The sequence below is a fragment of the Branchiostoma floridae genome, chromosome 11, assembly GCF_000003815.2.
Source record: "Branchiostoma floridae strain S238N-H82 chromosome 11, Bfl_VNyyK, whole genome shotgun sequence".
NCBI classification, from domain to species: domain Eukaryota; kingdom Metazoa; phylum Chordata; class Leptocardii; order Amphioxiformes; family Branchiostomatidae; genus Branchiostoma; species Branchiostoma floridae.
The window spans coordinates 14,194,652-14,215,303 of record NC_049989.1 but is presented as its reverse complement, the minus strand read 5'-3'; the positions used below and the strand labels follow the sequence as shown (position 1 = coordinate 14,215,303).

Here is a 20,652-nt window from a genome sequence, read left to right as displayed (position 1 = left end):
ACCACCTTTTTTTGGGAGATTTTGTTTTAAAATCTTTTTGTACTCTTCTTGTCTTAGGAACAAGTCATCTCTACAACTAAGATTCAAAACTTTCCCCCTGATTTATGAAAAAAGGGACATTTTGTGCAATGACACTTTTCAAACAACTTTATTTCAACCTGAAAACTTTTTGCAGAATTTTTTTAACAGACAGGTCCAGGACGTTCAATATTTTTAACAAGGATTTTAGAATTTAGATTGAAATTTTCAGAGTGTGATACCATATTTTCTAAGATCAGTCCGTGTTCTGTACCGCTGTGGTCTATAATAAGCCGCTCCTTTGTCACACAGCTGACCCTGGGGTCACAAAGGTGTCCCTGGCATTTTGCTATCAGCTCTTAAAGCTGACATGCCCTTGGTTCAGTATGTAATCATCACTCATCCTCGGTGTACCAGGCACAGGGTTGTATCCAGCACCCGTCCTTCTGTCCTTTGACTGTCCTTTGACAGAATTTTGAAGCTCTGGGTGGAAAAGAATTTTGCCCCCTCCTCTGTGACCGAAGAATATCGATATGTAAAGATATTTAAAGAATGTCTCCCTTGTGTAATTTTTCACCAAAATAGATGGCGTTTGAACAGCTTAGTCAACCAGCAAAATTCACCCCTCAAAATGGAGGAAATAGCGTTTCAGAGGGTCTACATGTAGATTTCAAAGTTTTCCTGTGGAGCATGCCCCGGAACCCCTAGGAACAGCGCCCCTTCGGCGTGCAATTGAATTTAAAATTGAGGGGACAAAATATGATTTCAGGCTGGTTACAACCCAGACCAGGCGGAACAGGATAGCTGTGTGAACCTTTGATAATGTCACATTTGATGGCTGTAATGGTTAAAAGTATACATGTATGCCCTGAATATTTTTGGACAGTCACTGCAGAAACTACATGTAGTATCTGCATGAGCAAAACCAAAAACAAATTTTAAAGTTAACTAATATACGTCTATGAAGGTTAGACAGGTAATAAGATACGCAAAAAAGCAGTTACTCAAGCAACTGGAAACAGTTTTGGTCAGACATTTTAGACAGCCATCCAGCATCTTTTTTTCAGTGTGCAAATTTGAAAGTTATTATAGGTATTCTCAGTGTGCATTGTAGTTGATTTTCAAACTTGTACAATATCATTTTGATGTCATTACCAGTGATATTAGTAAAACAGGGCTAGAATATGTACATGTATAGTTACATGTTGTAACTCACGTATACCAGCAGTTATAAAGAGTCTGTGAATCCAGGCTTTAGTCAGACTTAATGCTTGGTGACCCGTTAGTCATTTAAACACGTGCCCTCCGGCTTTCAGTGGGAGGAAGACTGTCATTTTAGCATTAGCCAAGGCTAGAGCAGTGCAATCCATCCATTTTGTTTTGTTGAATCGACAATTACAAGGTCTACATCTAAGCCTAACAACATAGAAGTATAGATACTAATCCTAATTATTCATACTTGTTAGACATAAATGGTGGGTTAGGATATGTTGGCTTGTTAGGATATTATGCAAGACTATTTTAGAAAAGCTTTTAAGATTAGGAAGACTTAAACTGTGACGCAGAGCTTTAGACTTGAGGTTAGAAGTGCACGAAATGACGTACGCTTATAAACCGTCATATATGTATGAATGCAACGATAATCATGCAGTTTAGACGTTTTGAAAGAAGCAGAAAAGGAAAATCGTTAAACACAAGTGGGGTAAAGAATGATCCAGCTTCACTGTGTCTCACATTTTTAGCCATGGGCTCCTTAACTCTTCTTGACAAGGGTCTTATGGTTTGAGAAGAATAATCATGGTCTTTTAAACCGCTGGGTTATATATTAGAAGGTTTAAGCAGAAAAGAGTGATTTAAAGTATTAAAGGAAATAAAACTGATTCTCACAACAGAAAGGGGTAGGATTGATCTGAGAAGCTTTTGCATGGCATCCACCATTCTTTGATTTTGATGTGGTAATTTTGACCACTTTAACGTCTTTTTCTCAAAGAGTCCAAACAAGACTTTTCTTTCATTTCAGCTAACCTGAGGGATTGACACACCCCCTGCAATTTTTTAAACCCATAATATTGACCCGAACCCTTGGTTTTGCTCCCATAGCGTGTTCGACAGGGAAGAGCCTGCCAGGCCACGGAAGGCGGGCCACCAGATCGACCGCCAGCTAGCGGAGAGGAAGAAAGAAATGGACAGAATGAAGCAAGCCTCGCGCAGCCAGAGCATGAAGTCTGCCAAATCTGCATTCATCCAGAAGCTTGAAGGAGATGCTCCCAAAACTGGAGGGTGAGACTTCTACGAGAAAACAACACAACAACTTCTTAACTATCTGTGCTTCTCCTGTCTTCACTTCTTGACTTTCCCTGTTTTATTACAGCTTTCCCTCCTCTGTGGTCACATATATAATGTAACTTGTCTGTGATAAAGATAGCTGTCTGTCTGTCTGTTCTTGTTGTCCCTTGTGCAGCTACACCCTCTGTCAGTGTTTTGTAGTACTGCAACTCTATTGACAGATGACTAACTATGTTGTTTCCTACCTCAGTATCAGCTTTGTTTAGCTTCAAAGTCCTGTTTCAAGTTGTAATCCCACCAGATAGCATTTAGGTGGTGGACTGTAGCTTAACAAGGCTGGTACTGAGGCTACTAACTTTCTGAAGTTTGAGTTGTGTCCACATTGTATAGTAATGTTCAGTTACAGTTCTGTAGTACTGTCATTATTGTGTCGCAATTATGTTTGTAGATACATGTTGTAGTTGCTCTATAACTAGTAGTGGAGTAGTACATTTGAAAGTTTAATTTTCCTGTGTAGTGTTACATCAATGTTGCTTTAAGTTAATAATTCTTGCATCCCAAGCTTAACTCAGGCTACCATTCTATGCTGCTTTAACAGACTGAGCTTGTCCCATCACTGATATTTCTAACTCATCCCCGTCTTGTTGCATGTTTATCCCGTGTGATGTGCAGAAAACCAACTAGAAGGCTCATTGATGTGTTAAGGTACCTTCTCTGACTTCTCCATTGTATAAGTACTTACCTATTGGGGTGGATACCGGTAACGCCAGTTCACCTTTATCCATTGGGTAACCAATATCTGTTGCTTTTAAAAAACAGGGTATTTGTGGATATCACGTCGACGGACGTTGGTCTAAAATTGCAATAATGTCAGTGTATTGCAGTTTAAAACTACCACCCATTGGCTTGATGTGCCTAAATACTAGTACTAGTACCCTGTTTTGAAAAACAACGGATATAGGTTTCCCCATGGGTAAAGGTGAACTATGGTTACATCATACCTGTACAAAACCATAATTTTTCTTGCTGGACCAGTCCAAAAATCAGACATGAAAAAATCAGTGGACTGGATTTTGGACAGATTAGAAAATGAACACTATCCACATGTTTTGGGAATTTCTGGTCCAAGAAAATAACAAGCTTTAAAGGCGAAGTTAACAGTAATTTCTACCAAGTTTCTACCAGTTTGCCTTGTTAACATAGAGATAGGATTTTAAAATGCCATTGGGAGTCTGATACTCCACCAAACAGATTCCTTTGTAGCGAAATGGACCATTGTTTTGAGTATCGCCTATTCACAATTTTTCACAGACAATCAGGTTCAGGTTCTGATCCTTTGGACCTAAACCGTACATGTACCTGTAACGCTAGTTCACCTTTATTCGTGGGGTAACCTTTATTCGTTATATTTAACACAAGGGTGTTGCGGGATATCAAGTCGATGGACAGTGGTCTCAAACTGCATTATGTTGAAAAAATGCAATTTGAAACCGCCATCTGTTGACTTGGTATCTCGAAATATCCTGTTGTTAGGTACAACGGATATAGGTTACCCAGTGAATAAAGATGAACTAGCGTTACCTGAATTTTCTGTACCGGTACCCACCCCAACTCACCTATGGCCTGTTTGCATGTACAATCTCTTGTATAAGAAACAGGCAAAAAACAAGAGTTCGTAGACCTCAGGCCTGCATGAAATGTATTGGGTGTCTGTAGACCTATTGTGTATTTTTTTCCCTTTTTGTCCGTGTTTGCGTGGTTGGAAAATGTGCACCATGCAAAAGTCTGAAATTCCATTTTCGGAATGTGTAAGTTTGGGCATGGATCAACATTACTTATTTTGGATTTCTTAACCATGTAACCAACCACAGTACCTTGAATTTGTTGAGACGACTTTTCCTACCTTTTTTTGTCTCAGATGGCCCTTGTAGTTATTCTGTCACATATGATATATTCAGTACTGATATCTTCCTATTTCAATGTACTGACCTAATGCAGCTGCTAAATCTCCTTAGTGTGGCAATGATATTCATTAAAGATTTATTTCTGGAGTGCTATAACACTTGACACTGGAAGGTTATTTGCATAATTTGACCAATTAAGTTTTTACAGTAGTTCCATAGACAACATAGAATAGTGGTAGCCCCCATCCAGCAGCAACAGTTAGTCCCCAGGGTGATATGATATTTTTATTCAACCATCCAACTAAAACCTAAACCTAAGTGACAAAATGCAACAAACGATACCAAATTTAAAATAGAACAAAGCTTCTACCACTTAACCATGTATGTACTATAGATTAAGCAGGCCCAAAAATCAAGCGACCATGACTAGCCCCAAACTACAAATTACCTGCATACAATACGGAAATGGCATCCCCAAAGAAACAACAAGAAACACAGGAAGATAATAATAATAATACATACCTTTCTCTTACACTCAAGCTCTATACATTTCTCCTCCACTTTAGAAAGTTGTATCTTCTTCTGATTGCCAAACAGGGTAAAGGAACTTGTACCAGAACTTTAAACTCTCAAAACACCACAAAGAATAAGAAGCAAACTCAAATTGTACCTAACAGCAACAGATACTAGTACAAACTGAACTGAATCGTCATCTGGCTGGAAACACTGTTGATACAAAGTAACCTGATACATTGAAGGTGGCAGAAACCAGTGCAAAAACAGATGACAATTCTACACCTAAGCTTAAAGACCTATCAATCAACCCAAACCCAACCAAACCAAGCAGATATTGGGGGGATGCCCCAACCACACAAAAACAGGGTCAACCTACAGTATCAAGTTCAAGCACTAGGAGGCCCAAAATCAAACCTGACCACCAGGACACCAGCAACAACCCACGTAACAAATAGCAACACGATGGCACCTTGCGTTCCGGAGATACAGCGCACGCGCAGTGCCCGCACAAAAGGTAACCTGGAATGTCAAGTTCAAGCACCAAGGGCGCCAAAATCAAAATTGAGAATTATTCAGCCACCGCCAACACATGTGCCAAATATCATTGCGCCCGCACCAACCGTTCAGAAGATATAACTCCGGAAATACCCCTCCCGGACACAAAATTCGACCCGCCGCGTCAAGTTCAAACGCGACAAGGCCCAAAGTCAATCCTAGGCAACAGGCAACAACTTCCCACCCATGCACCAAAAATCGTCGCAATGGCGCGTATCATTCCGGACACACAGCGCCAAAAGTGCCCCAAAAACACAAAAAATGCCACCTGCAATGTCAAGTTCAAGCGCCAGGAGGCCCAAAATCAAACCTGAGTGTCAGGCCACCACCCCCAACCCGCGTACCAAAAATCGTCGTGCTCGCACCATCCGTTCTCGAGATACAGCGCCCTAAATCCCCAGCTTCCAAATTTTCCCACGCCCGTGAAAACCATACCTGCATACATGCAGGTAATAAGTTTCTCAACTTAAAAGTGGTTCAAATTTATTGTGAATCTGTTTTATATATGATAACTAAGACAAAATTTTGAAAACCAATTCTGATGAAATTTTTATAGTGATTTTAACAAGGGTTCCTCATCTTGACTTTTACTAATGATTAAAAACATTTAATTATATAATGAGGTAAGTTTTGAATCTGTGAAGTGTATGTAAGTGTTATATGATAACTGTGCAAGAAAGGACTCTATACAAAATAAAGGCAGAGCTTTGATAAAGACTAGTCTAGAGTAAAACAACTTGAATGTAGAGCTAAACCATGACAGTTTTGTGCTTTTTGTTTTACATCTCAGTGGCACTAACCTGAAGCGTAGCTTCAGCACCCCGGCCAGACCTGGTGCGTCCCGCGTGCCCAACGCCAGCGCTGTGAAGGACATGTTGTTGAGATGGTGCAGGTCGAAAACTTCTGGTTATGACGTGAGTAGTACAGAAGATGCTTTTCATTTTATAGGTCGGAAATGACCAGTGATTCAAATTTTTCGCTATAGGGTCACATTTCGAAATCATTCCCCGATAATGAGTGTTGGAGCAGGAAAGTGTAGTGATGACACGAAAGCAGAAGGAGTGCCCGGCTTGGCGGTTTGCAGGAACAAAAAATATGATATAAAAGACCCAAAAACACATGAAAAGTTTTGAAAACTTAGTCCTGAGCATTAGTAATTCTATATTTTCCAGTCCTGTGAACAGCCTGGGCGGATCCATCTCGGTTTGAGAGTCTGACCCATATAGGCATATCAGTAATTCCAGCATGTTCATATTACATTTGTATATATTTATAACAGATTATGTAAGTATCTGACACTGTTGAATCTTACATCTGTTTAGAAAAGTCTTAAAGTTTTTGACGACGCCTCAGGGGCTAGTCTAGTAGTTTGTTACAATGCTTGAATATTCATTTTGCAGCATGTGGAAATCAGCAACTTCTCGACCAGCTGGAATGACGGAATGGCCTTCTGTGCGCTCATCCACCACTTCTTCCCTGACGCGTTCGACTATGAATCCCTCGACCCTAAGAACAAGGGGCACAACTTCAAGTTGGCCTTTGACACGGCAGAGTAAGTCTATGAATGGTGTCGTTACTCGGAAAACTTCAGATGTGATGCGTTTCAACTGTAATTCGTTTTTCCTTCTTTCTCAATGATGTATCTGTTTGTGTCATTGGTAAATCATATATGAGATGTTTGTTAAAAGAAAGAAAACGTCACGGCCATTTCAAATATGTATACGTGTACATGTAGCATAGGAGGTGACGCTTGTAGCTGCACTGCACCGATTTCCTTGTCAAATGATACCCAGTTAGCCTGATATTCAACCTTGTTCAGCTTGGTCTGCTTTCATGCATACTGTATCTTAGGGCGTGGTCACATAGGTTGTGTGATCGTCATAAGATTGCTAACTTCGGGCATTTTGGAGAACAAAAATGTATGTCTTTTGCAAAGTCTCGGTACACAAAATGCTGTTTTGGCCTGCTTGAAAATCCTCTGGCATCAAATATCTTAGTCATTACGACTATCGCACAACCTATGTGACAGCTCCCTAAGCGACTGTTAGAAAGCAGACACAAGCTGAATATGGATTGGGTATAATCTCCAAGCAGATGTAAGGTACCAGCACAGTCTTAGTGATTTACACATTTTTGGGGCATTTAGTACATCTTGATGCACCTTTGCCTAGATAGGAGAGGGTGAAGAGTAAAGAAGATGCACACAGATGTACTATACGCTCCGCAAACAGATGTAAAACACTAAGACTGAGCAACGTTATTAAATCTGCTTGGAGATTAGCATATCAGGCTAACGTACTGACAGTGGAATTTCAAAGTGTTATAATTGTACCACGTCTGTTGTGACATCAGTGTTCCCTCCATCACAATCGTCGACCCATTCTGTAGCACCACGGCTCTCGATCATGCCTCCCCTTACACAGGGAGGCGCAGTGAGAGCCTTGTTTAAGCGTAGTTTAGCCGTAACGACTAACCTGTGGTGCCCCCCTCCCCACCGTCAACTTTCAGACAAAAGGCGGACGTCCCCCAGCTCTTGGACGTTGAAGACATGGTGCGGATGAAGTGTCCCGACTGGAAGTGCGTCTTCACCTACCTACAGTGTGCCTACCGCCAGCTACACGAACTCGATAAGTAGAACAAAGGTGGGGACATGACGGATTGTCCAGAGGCCACGGACATCTCCTCACACCTGTCACAATGTCTCCAGCACTCATTCTGTCTTGTTCCACGTCTTATAGAGCCTCCAAGTCTGTCCCTGTGTCATTCTGCACAAGAACCACTCCTTCATCTGTGCCATGTTTCCTTGTTCTGTTGTATCAATTTCAGTTGTATCATTTTGATAGCCTGGATGCTGACCTTGAGTAGGTTTCTCACTGAAGCTGCGGTACGCTGGCATTGTTCCTACGTCCGAGTGATTTGATGCTCAACGAATTTCATTGGTGAAAAATGAACCTTTTTATGCTTTGTTTTATAGTCATTTTAGTCAAACGTGTACATTTGGCATGATATTATCCATATAAAGTAAGGGGTAGCGCATTTTGAGATTCTCTTAGCAGTGACTACCAACGTACCGCAACTTCAGAAGGATACTTGCTTTATTAGCTCAGTCTACTCCAACACAGCAGTCTCTGGGAGTGAACGTGAGCTAACATGTCTGCCATCCAGGCTATCATTTTCAGGCTGGTTTCTCCCTACTTCTTCAAAACAGAAAAACAAAAAACAAAACAAATAGATGATGTTTTCATTAAAGTGACCAAAAAGGTCAAGTCTTTCATTTGTGAGCATCAACTGATGGGCATCTGGATGAATGTTAGATATCCATTGTGCAATAATATACGCCAAATAGCAGTTACTCAAGCGACTAGATATGATTTTGGAAACAGTCAGACATTTCAGGTAGCATCCACTACCTTTCAGTGACAATGAGCAAGATCTGTTGAAGAATGTGTTTTAAATTCTAAACATGAATTATGGTTTTATACAACACAACAGGTTTTAAACCGTTATAGTTAGGGTTTAAACCTGCCAACCAATGAGACAGATCTACTTGCCCAGTGTCACTGACGAAAGGTGGTGAATGCTACCAGAGACGTCTGACCATTTCCAAAATCATGTTCAGTTGCTTGTGAGTAACTACTATTTGGTGTAAGATGGACAGCTAAAAAAGTGCTAAAAGATCTAAATGGGCCCTTTCAGCTACTCTCAAAGCAGAGGTTAGGCTCCGGCTGTTTTTTTAGTCGTTTTTATCGGGCTTTCTATTTTGTCATTTTTCTTGAAGTACGCCAGCCAAACCTCTGCCGGCACTGACCTCGGGGCGGAGTTTAGTTTTGACACAGCAAGATGAAATACTAAATAGAAAGCCCGATAAAAACGACTAAAAAAACGTTAAAAAAACAGCTGGAGCCTAACCTCTGCTTGGAGAGTACCTTTCAGCTATGTTCTCAAACCTTAGAGGACCAGGTTACAAATTTACTAGTAATTTGGTCCCCTGAACCACAGTTTTGTCCTTCCTTTCTAAGATTAATGATGCCATTGTTTCAGTTTTCATCTGTCTGACTGTTCTCTCTGTTGGTTATTTCCAGGTTCAGACTGTTTTTAATGCCCTGTTGTTTTCACTTTCATTCGTACATTAAACTTCCTTTATTCATCTGTTTCCCAGGTCATATTCAGCTGTTGTCTTTGTATGTCTTGCTTCTCCCTTATTGCTATGTCTCTCTCACTGTTGTCTGCATTCTTATTTTATTATCGAATACAGATACTTTTGTTTTTTTTCTTTACAAAAAAGCACTTAACTCAGGTGTATTGTCATGCCCGCTGACCAATGTTATTGTTCCTTGAGCTTCACTTTTTTTAGAATGTTCAATTATTTGTAACCCTTTCCAACATACTTGAATGAAACTTTATTCCAAAATCATTTTTGTTATGTTGAACCATATAGTTGCCTCTTTTCTTACTTTTTTATTTGTATGTTTGCTAGCTTTCAAGTACTTAATATATATATATATATACTGGTAGCAGGTAATACAGTTAGATTTGGAAAAAGATTCTGTACTTTTCTATTCATTTTGCGCCTCAGCATATACAGACTTATCTACTTCTAGTAACTGCATTTTTGTTTTGTTGAGTCCTGGTCTAGATTTGTAGATTTAGATTTCAATGTCTTCTTCGTACGATATTATTTTTATTATTCCATCAGTCCTGATACAATGAACTTGCAATAAAGATTCTTTGATTCTGATTCCCATAGGAGCGAAGCGGACATCATGCCCCTACTTGAAGTGCAGGACATGTTGGACATGGGGGCCAAACCCGACTGGCGCTGTGTCTTCACATACGTCCAATCACTGTTCAACAACCTCAGGAGACTAGAAGCAAGGGGTTTAACACGGGGAGGGCAGAAACCGGTAGACAACGACGATAGTGATGACGACGATGATCCGCCAATGTTTGCCGCTTCTACTATTAAAGTGAAGACGTTTTAAGAGTGATGCTTAGCTCTTATAGATACTTATGAAAAAAATGTATTCTGGCAAACTTTTGACCTCTTGCTCAAACAGCTTTTGGGCTTTCTTTTGTTTTCAAGCTACAGTGTGTATGCCACAGGATTCTAGAAACTTACCATAACATGTTACAATTTTGAAATTGATATTTTGTGGTAATCAAAGATGAACGTGTCCTCTTGAACTTGAAGTTTTTGTTGTGAAGAGCACATTTGAACAATTGGTCACTGGCAACATTGACTAGCATACTAGTGAGTATACATGTAATATAGACATACACTATGGTTAAGAAGGTCAAATGTTGAGAGACAGACTGCACGTCTTTGAGAGAGGTGCACCAAGTGTTGCAATATGAAAAGATATTCTATACCACTGCACGTGCCTTTTAACCTTAATCACACTAAGGTAGCCGTTTGGCTACCAATTCTGTTTAGTTACGGGGTGAGGCAGCAACGAAAAGGTTAAACAATATATGTGACACAATAGAAGTGCAACACATGCATTCTTCTATCCATGCCAACTATAATGATGGAAAGACTTTTGAGAATCATGCAACTGTTGAGGATTGGACTTGACACAAGAGTTTTCACTTCATGATTATGGTACAATAATTGTTACACAGTTGATGTAACAGGTTTTTATAAAGAGTGCTGAAGAAGATTGTCGAGTTTTACAAGTTTGAATGCCAGATCATGAACAGCCAATGCCAATATTAGCTAGAATCTGCCATGTCATGAACGCCTCCTAGTGATTGTACAAGAAACTGCAGCACACCTGTATATAGTGCAAGGCACACTCTGTATTCAACTAAGTATGTTACTTTGATACATTGTTGCAGTAAGTTCAATGCATTTGTACCATAAATGTCAACATTTTTAACATGTCAGGTTTTTATATCACCTTGTATAGAGGGAGATGTCTTCTATTATTTAACCAATCCATTTCAACAACAATGAATTTTACTGGTTTTAGTCAGATGAGATTTATACAGTGGAGACAAAAATCTGGGGACTGAAAGTTTTTACACTGCTTTGTGTATACACGTTACATAGATTCTGTACAGTCTAAACAGGTATATCACTGTAATCATGAGATAATTGGGGAGGGGGGCTTCTATACCTTGTGCAAAATGAGGGTTAAGTGAACCTGAGACAAAAGATACTTCTTTTAGCCTCAAGAAGTTTACTGTCTCTTACATGAGCAAGAAGGTAAACAAAGCAATAATTCTGCATGCATTTATGGCTACTGTACAAATACACCTTGTAGTGTAATATCACAGTGTTATATTGGTATCACAAAATACTCATTGCAAGCACAGTGAAACAAAAAGTGTCACCCACACGTGTTATGCACATATCTGGAATTGCTGACGAAAATGAGGATGCATCTTCCAAGATGAAAAAAAAAAAGTATTTTTAGATTTTGCACTGCTATGTTCATGTAATTATGGGATAAATAGCACCAAGGGCTTTTGTGGGGACATGTAGAAATGTATTTTATGTGTCTGGAAAAGGGGGGGAGTTTGGGGACAGTTGAATGTTACATGTGAGTGAAACAATTGGGAAAGTTTAAAGAATGTATCTAATGCAAGAGGAGCTCACAGTACAGTGTAAATACATGTATGACTTGTGCAAAAAAATGTCCTAAAGTTTCATGTTATTACAAGAAGATAGGTCTAGGAGCTGAAGTGTTATTGGAAGCTTTTTTTTATGGATATTATACCTGTATTATTTACACCTCACCAGAGGTTCTCCAAATGCACCATGCATGGAGTGTTCAATACCACACTTTTGTGCACTGTTTCGCTTCTCCAGAGAGGCATGAATCATAATGAATAAAAGCCATGAAGTGATGGAATTATGCTGTGATTGTCTGTAAAATGTGTCAGTTTTATGAATGAGGGTTGAGGGTAAGAACATTGAGGTTAGGCCATGTTGATTTGATTATATGGATAACATCCGAGCATGCATAAATTTTTGGCCGTTTCCAAAAATAAAAAATGTTTTCATCCATACTCTAAATTGTACAAAGCAGCTTCAAAATAAGCAAATATATGCTGTGGATTGCAAAAACAAATATCGGATAACTTACACTAATGTCATAGAATATTCCAAGGTCAAAGAAGACGTGAAAGAACAAAAATGAAGAATCTCTTGTTCGGTATACCATATTCTGTGTGCGATTTGTTCAACTTTCCTGGCCACTTAGACTTTATAATGAAGACAACTTTGTTTGGGGGTCAAACTAGGCTGTTTCCTAACATTGTGTTACATGTAGATGACAGTTTATGTAAGGTCCTGTAGAATTGAAGACAGATCACGGTTTCCTGTAGTACATAAACTTTTATCACTGCACATCGAAGCTTCCATTACAATTTACAACTGGTTGAAATAAATAGCAATAATATTACAAAAGCCATTTTGTCCTTTCAGTTCAAACCTCCAAAGCATGTTTTCAGGCATCTTTGAGGCTAAAAATGTTGACACATCTTAACTCACAATGAAGAGCATCTTTCCAAATTCAATGCACAACTACCTGCAATCATATTTACATGTTACATCAAAAATAATTTTATGATTAGTTATCTGTAACCGTCAAGACATCATATATACAACTACAGTACAGGTCTTTCGGATGATTCGAAACAGTAGTCAGTTAATCATCTTTTATACAAAATATTATTATTTACATGATGGTATATCTTTAAGCGATATGTAAAGAACAAGAATACTCTATGGACTGTCTTTTCTTCTTTTGTTGGGTTCTTCCAACAGAGCATCCTCTGATTTCCTCTTGTCTATTCTAACATCGATACTGTCCACGAGAAGTTGATGCGAATCTTCCCCTACATCCATGATGACGTTGGAACTCTCCGAGACCCCGTCGGACGCCATCAAATCTCTGCTGTCGTTCTCGGGACCGTTTGAGTCGCCGTGCATGTTGTGTGTGACGTACAGTGTCTGAAACTGGACCTGTTGTTGTGACAGCTGTGAGCTGGTTGAGACGGACTGGTCGTTCTCCTGTGATGTGGTAGTCCCAGACTCGGATGGGGACAACATGGTGACTAGGATGGGGTGAGATGCCTGGCACATAGAGAAAAAGACAATATTTTATGAATACAGTACAGCAGCCATAACTGCCTTTAAAAGACTACTTGGGACCAAGAAAATGTGGTCAATACAGAAAGGTGTTTACAATAGACATCTCTGCTCGATTGGAGAAGTAAAAGCCTTGCTGAAGTCCATAAACCCCAGAAAGGCAAGTGGTCCGGACGATCTCCCCAGCTGGATCCTTAAAGAACACGCCGAAGATCTTGCACCCATCATAACTCACCTCTTCAATGCCTCGTACGAAGACGGTATAGTGCCCCTCATATGGAAATCAGCCAACATTGCACCTGTCCCGAAGTCCGCGGGAGCAACTGATGTTTGCGACATGCGACCCATCTCTCTACTGTCTGTGCTGGCTAAGTTGATGGAGCGATGCATCCTGAAGAGACTTCTTCCTTCCTTACGCGCCGTCATTAAAGATCAGTACGCGTACATGAGGGGCTCTTCAACTACGATCGCTCTTGTGCGTATGGTACAAACTTGGCTAACTGCGCTGGATTCTAAGAAGCCAACTCTGGTCAGAGCTTTATTTGCTGACATGTCTAAAGCCTTCGATCGAGTCGATCATGCCATACTGCTACAGCGTGTGATCGACATCCAGGCCAGTCCACGCATGGTGTCTTGGATCCACAGCTACCTCAGCGGTCGGCGTCAGAGGGTAGTAGTCAATGGCGTGGCCAGTACCTGGAAGGAGCCGACATCTGGTGTCCCACAAGGTGGTGTGCTGTCCCCGTACCTTTTCCTGCTCTTTATGAGCTCAAGGACAACAGTACATCCTGACACTATGAACGTGGGCTACGCGGACGATGTCGGAATGTCCAGAACTCTTTCACTACCCCAAGCCATCGAGGATAAAACGCTTGAGGAAGAAACATCTCATCTCGACTCGTGGGCTGACACCAACAACATGTTGCTAAACGGGAAGAAAAGCCAACTGCTACAAATCTGTGTCTGCAGATCTGTTCCCAGCCCGCCAAGGTTAACCCTTGGGGGTGTGTGCGTTCCGTGGGTCGGGTCCGCAAAAGGTCTGGGCTTCATCTTGGACAAAAACCTCACCCTGCAAGAGCAAGTAACCTCAATGGTTACTAAAGCCTCTCGTAGACTGCACTTCTTGAGACTACTTGCAAAGCAAGGGACCAGTGTCGCCGACCTAGTGACTATCTACGTGTCCCTCGTGCGCCCAGTCCTTGAATATGGTCACGTCCTCCTTGTAGGCTGTAGCAAGGAACAGGAACGTGCAATGCAGAGAGTTCAACAGCGAGCTCTACGGATTATCAGCCGAGCGGGCAGGCGCGATGTACCCGACCTGCCCACCCTCCAGTCGCGACGCGAGGATGCAGCTGTCAAACTATTCAGACAAATGTTGGATGCTGAGCATCCCCTACATGACCTGGTCCCAGCTTACAGATCAACTGCTACGGGACGATCACTAAGAAACAAAAACACTATCTCCATCCCCCCAGCTAGAACCAAAAGACTCCAGAACTCCTTCCTGCACAAAGCCATCAAGTTGTACAATAAGACTATAGACACTTAGCTTGTAATGATGGTGGTAATGATGGTACTCAATTGTTAGAGTTGTATACTTTTTTGCGTACTTTTATATCGTTCTTATGTATATATGCGGACGGAGCAGGCCATATGCCTGTTGTACATTCCAACGCCATTCAGGCTACCACAATGTGTATGTCTGTTATGTTGTGAATCAATAAAGGAAATGAAATGTTGTATGATTATTAATGCTTATTTCAATGGGGAAAATCATCCATGATCCAAGGGACCACAAAATAGAGGTGGTCCTTATTACATACAATGTAGATGTGGTCACTTTGTACAGTTTGGACTTTTTTGGTCTAAAATTTTGACTCGTGCATAAGCACCTATGATGATGACCTCGTGCATACAATTAAAAGTTAGCTGTACTGTCTTCCACAGCTAAGTCATAACTTCTAGCTTTCCGACACAATACTTCCAAAACAAATAGATACAGTATTTCCAAGACAACTTAGTACAATTTTCAGTTCAGTTTGTCCATCAATGTTGTAATGTAAGGTTTCTTACTCCCTAATTACTACTAGTACATGTAGGTCATACTACGCAATAGCTGTAAAACTGCATTGTGACAGGACACAAGCAGTGACAATACCATCTATAAAAAGAAAACATGTCTAATTGGAACAACATAACTTTGTAGAGAGTTGGGTACCTGATGCTTTCCCTGGTCCTGCTGACGGAGGAGGGCCACCTGCTGTTCCAACAGCTGTCTGTGCTCCCTGTTCAGTTTCTCTATCAACTCTTGGACCTGTGTGTCTGTGGTATAATGAAAAAATCTTTTCCAGGAATTGAAAACTCAATCTCGTGTCCACTAGCCTCACTACTCCGCCATTCAACACCACCACTCAATTATATAGAGGGTCTAACAGCTGTGACAAGTTGAGAAAGAAGACAATATTCTGTACTATGTAACATTAAATGATGAGCCAGATATGCAACAATGACATTAGAGTTAACTTTAAAATTCATCTGTACATGTGTTGGTATAGTAGTCATTCTGAAAGACATTAAACTGTACTTTCCAACACATAATTTAGACAACACAAGCATTTGTGTGAGTTCATGTCGTTTAGATGTTGGACCTAACAGTTTAACTTCATTCAGGTATTGGAATTGGTACATTTACATGTCAGGGCTTGAAATACTTTTTTCTGCAAGTCTGCACTGGTGCAGGTAACATTGAAAATTACATGCACCGGGCAAATTTTACCTGCACCACTCTGAATTTGGCAAGTATGGATCATACTAAAATTGTTCAGGAACCATTGCTACTTTTTCTTCTATACTTTGTAGGTGGTAACAGTCAATGCAGCTAATAATAATCCATAGACACTTACATCATATGACATTTATGTATAAAACCCAGTACATGGACCAGTGCAAGTTAGGTGCAGGTAGACACCAGAAATACCTGCACAGCTCCAATGTTACCTGCACTAACCTGCATATGCAGTTGGTATTTCGAGCCCTGCATGTACATGTACATCCTATCAAATAGCTTGTTTGTTTGTTTGTTTGTATAGCTGAGCTAACATACCTTCAGGATGTTCCTGTTGTGTTCTCTGTCTGTCTGACAAACTGGGACTTGATGAGGAAAGGTCTTGCACCTGTACATTGTACATACAAGAAAAAAAAGGATAGTTTGTTAGCATATACACATCCTATAAGAAATTTAAGCTAAAGCATGCCTGCAGATATAAACCAGACAGTGAGTGCACTTACTGTTTAAAAAAAAACACATCCTACAAGACAGAAATAGCTGGTTATCAACTGTTAAATCATGCTACACACACACACAATGGATAGTGAGGGAGTGAGTGGCATTCCTAGTAGTTCCTTTCACCTGCTGTTTCAGCTGTGCTATCTCCTCCAGCATTTTGGTGCTTACCAGTAAGGATCTGGACCTGATCATCTGGACCTAAACCGAACCTGTATCTGAATTTTCTGTACCCGTACCCACCCCTAGTCTAGAGGCATGGGTACTTAACACTGGACTACACATACTACACACACATGATAGATAGTGAGTGACTGAGTGGCATTCTTAGTAGTTCCTTTCACCTGCTGTTTCAGCTGTGCTATCTCCTCCCGCAGCTGCTTCTCCATGTTCTCCCTGTCCACCTGCAGCTGCTGGTTCTGCGCCTGCAGCTGTTCCACCTCCGTCTGCAGCTGTCTGCGCTGTTCCAGTAGCCGGATGATGTTGTCCTGCGTCAGGGTCCCCTCGAGGTCGTCCTGTGACAGGCCGTGCGCGTCCACCATGTCCGACTGGGCTTCGTAACTCACGACTTCACAGTGATCGGCACCCAGGTCTCCCTAGGAGATTTGATATTGATCATTTTTTAAACAGAGATCCGCTTTTAATTCTGTTAGTCTAGAACTATCAGTATACTGTAAATGCAGAAAATTTTGCGGTGGTTTAATGTTCGCAGTTTTCGCGGTGGCCTCTTAAATCCCCCGCGAACATTTTTCCATGGCAGTAAGAGACCACAGTGCATGGTGCTACTGCGAAGTTAAAACCACTGCGAAAAGTCCTTTTACCCGCTACTGCGAAATTAAATCCCCGCAAACTTAAATGCATTTACAGTATATTAATTGATAATGATCGAACATTATTTGTACATATTGTAATACTTATTACGTTGGTTTTACAGTAGAAGTTGATTGTAAATCTCAGTGCAATTCAGTTTTTACTACAAGGCTTTTGATTAATGTTTTACCAATGAATAAACCAAATTGAATTACTACTACTACTACCAAGAGGCAATACAACATTGTTGGTTTGTTTTTGCATAACCGTTAAACTAACACACCGGTTTTGTACAGTAAGTACAAGCTGTATACGACCAAACTGTAAGGTTTGATCCACTCACACCAGAAACCCTTGTTACACGGATAAAGAAATTACAAGGATAAAGAAATTACTGAAATGACAATACATCAATAGGGGAGCAAAATATGACTGCTGGCACTCTCAACACCTTATTCCCCCACTAGTGGCAACTGTGCTGTAATTGTGTTGCAACCAAAAAAATCAAAAGATCCCTTAAAGATTTCACAGATAAAAACATTTATGTTTCATGCTTTGTGTGTCTTCTTATCTTTGCCGTAGTACTTCAATTTTGCACGATATGTCAGTTATGAAAGTAAGGGTGTAACATTCACCATTTTTCTGCTTATGAAATCAATATGATATGACCCCTCACATACCTGAGCATTTTCTGGAATGATGACATACGTCTGACCATCCGTAGTAGCCACGATCTCATTGGCTGCGACACCGTTGGGCACGGCGGTCTCTCCCTTGCCGTCATTGGTGAGCTGAGCGGTTGTCATGACGGCCTCGGTGAGGACAGGGTGGATACTGGAGAACTGGGAGGTGGTGGTGGTGAGGGTGTGGGAGGCACTGCTGGCTTCTAGTAAACTGTCACCAGGCTCAGGGTCCATCAGCTCCTGTACACAAAAGATAAAAAATTACTCAAAAAAGTAGTTACTTAAGCAACTGGATATGGTTTTGGAAACAGTCAGACGTTTCAGATAGTATCCACTATCCTTCGTCAGTGACACTGAAGTGATCTGGAAGAAACTGATCTTTTATACCCTAACTATGTATGAAGACAATTTTAGATGTCCAACAGGAGACCTTGTTAGACAAAGTCAAGCTAAAGACAATTTAGATTCCAATAGCAAACAAAGGTAAGGCAAAGTCAACCACAATTTCATTAGGAGAAAGCAAGGTTTTTGCCATGTAAACTCTCAATAACTTTGCCTGGCTCAGTGTTTATCAGTTCCTGTAATCGAAAAAGGAAGTGTAACATTTTTCCAACTTCCTTAGTTCCATTTAAAGGAGGCTATTGCAATGAATTGACTGACAAATACATCATTTTCTGTAAAAACAAGTTATGAGTTGCCCATTTGCAAGTTGTGAGTATCAATGAATATCTTCAATCCAAATTCCAACAGGCTGCAAGTTCTTACACTTCTACATGTATGAATGCAATGTTCAGTATCGTTGAGCTATTTCTGTAGTACACCATAAGTTCAATTCATTGTTGGGTTGTAAGACATAACTTATACACAACCAGTTTACCTCACCTGCTGACGTTTCAATGTCTGTCAGACATCTTCCTCAGAGCTTCTAACTGAAGTTCTGCTTCTTGCCGCTGTATGTACTATAATGTAGCCGATGTAGGTGACGCTTTTGCGGAAAGAACACTATCCCAAACGTGGCTCAGCTTGTACCCCCCCTCGTCCCGGTTCATCAATGGGGTGGACTTTCTTATCCATACTGCAAAAGCACCACCTACATCGGCTACATATAGCGGCAAGAAGTAGAACTCCAGTTAGAAGCTCTGGGGAAGAAGTCTTACAGACATCGAAATGTCAGCAGGTGAGAGAAACTGGCTGTGTAAAAGAAAACTCTTTTGTCTTATGTTCTAGTAACTTCTACCAAACTGATGAAATTATTTTCGGATTGTTGGGTTGCATTTGTATCACAGTATACATGTAGTTAGCAATTAGAGGGAAAGAATGAAGTCTCAAGCACAATCAGAACGTACGTTTGGGATCTGTATCTGGAAGGTAGTCTGTGGGTGGCGGAAGTGTGTCTTGTAGTGTTTGACGGCCTCGTCTCTCCTGTTGAAGCCATTCCTGCACCTGTAGCAGTGCCAGTGGGCACCCTTAAATCGCTTCTCACCCTTAATCACTCCCACGATCTCACAGGACTTACAGCATCGCAGGACCTTCAGCCCTAGAAATGTCAAGGCAATGGGAATAGTTGTAATAAGGTATGTAGTTGTCAATGGGTTAACGTGTTTACAAGTGTTTTTATGTCAAGACATCATAAACATCAAATTCAGTTGAAATGGACTCTATAATATAGTAAAACTATAATATCAATAATCATACACTCAATGGATATATTTCCAAAATGTATATCACAGATGAGGGAAAATTTTCCATCAGTGCCAATAGTCTACTCATATTTTTGGTATTCCAGGACTGCACTTTTTCTGTTGAATTTCTTCCATAACTTTTTTCTTTTTCAAACCTTTTGGAATTTGATCAAAATTTTGGAATTTGAGAACTTTTTTCTCAAGAGTCAAGGGATTAATGTTTGAATGTATATGTACATTGTATACCTAGACCCTGGTATATATTGGACAGTTTTACTGCTAAAAATATGTTGTAGATTTTTTACCAGCAAATTCGATGCTCTTGTCCACGTGCTTCACTCTGAAGTGTGCCTTGAGGATGACGGGGTCTCCGTACGAGTCTGCCTTCGTGCACAGCGGACAGTGGTAATGTACGCTGTTTCTGTTAGCGCAGGTCTGATCGATACATGACTGCGGAGTGTAGTTTAACTCTGTGCCCTTGAGTCGCACGGATGGATGGGTCTGTAGAAGATAATCGAAAGCTTATTTTATGTCATGCCTGGGCCGTGATAACGTTCAATACAGGTGTTCCGGATCGTGTGATAAATATAGAATACAACACGGTGTATTCTGTATCACCCGCGGGAGGGCTGGGAGACCGTATCGTATTTTATTTATGCCATACCCACCTGAGAAAACCCGTTTTGATGCGAAATGCGCCAGAAGTTGAACAAATTTGGTGCCCTCGAACAAAAAGTGTTGCAACAGTAATGTTCCAATGTCTGAATCAGGTATTCGAACTTTCGATGGTGCCGCACTAGTCCCGCTCGAAACAGTT

General features: G+C 40.7%; 2 protein-coding genes across 6 annotated transcripts in view; one reads left to right on the top strand and one right to left on the bottom strand.

The window, feature by feature from the left end:
* LOC118426652 (cytospin-A-like) overlaps positions 1-12,136 on the top strand; it is a 73,261-nt gene extending 61,125 nt beyond the window's left edge. For 2 of the 5 annotated variants that reach the window (XM_035836165.1, XM_035836164.1), the window contains exons 15-19: positions 2,119-2,298; positions 2,977-3,009; positions 6,070-6,193; positions 6,680-6,831; positions 10,027-12,136. In XM_035836165.1, coding sequence (XP_035692058.1) covers positions 2,119-2,298; positions 2,977-3,009; positions 6,070-6,193; positions 6,680-6,831; positions 10,027-10,261 — 724 coding nt within the window. In that variant the 3' untranslated portion in view covers positions 10,262-12,136. Of the gene's footprint in view, positions 1-2,118; positions 2,299-2,976; positions 3,010-6,069; positions 6,194-6,679; positions 6,832-7,787; positions 7,922-10,026 lie in introns of all 5 variants that reach the window. The other 3 variants (XM_035836167.1, XM_035836166.1, XM_035836168.1) reach the window with 3 other exon arrangements.
* A 500-nt stretch (positions 12,137-12,636) lies between these two features.
* Positions 12,637-20,652, bottom strand: part of LOC118426759 — an 11,560-nt gene continuing 3,544 nt past the window's right edge. Inside the window, exons 2-8 of the mRNA XM_035836317.1 lie at positions 20,141-20,336; positions 19,500-19,690; positions 18,151-18,393; positions 17,005-17,256; positions 16,481-16,550; positions 15,596-15,699; positions 12,637-13,362 (exon numbers count right to left, since the gene is read on the bottom strand). Of these exons, the coding sequence (XP_035692210.1) occupies positions 13,012-13,362; positions 15,596-15,699; positions 16,481-16,550; positions 17,005-17,256; positions 18,151-18,393; positions 19,500-19,690; positions 20,141-20,336 (1,407 nt within the window). The 3' untranslated portion in view covers positions 12,637-13,011. The remainder of the gene's footprint in view (positions 13,363-15,595; positions 15,700-16,480; positions 16,551-17,004; positions 17,257-18,150; positions 18,394-19,499; positions 19,691-20,140; positions 20,337-20,652) is intronic.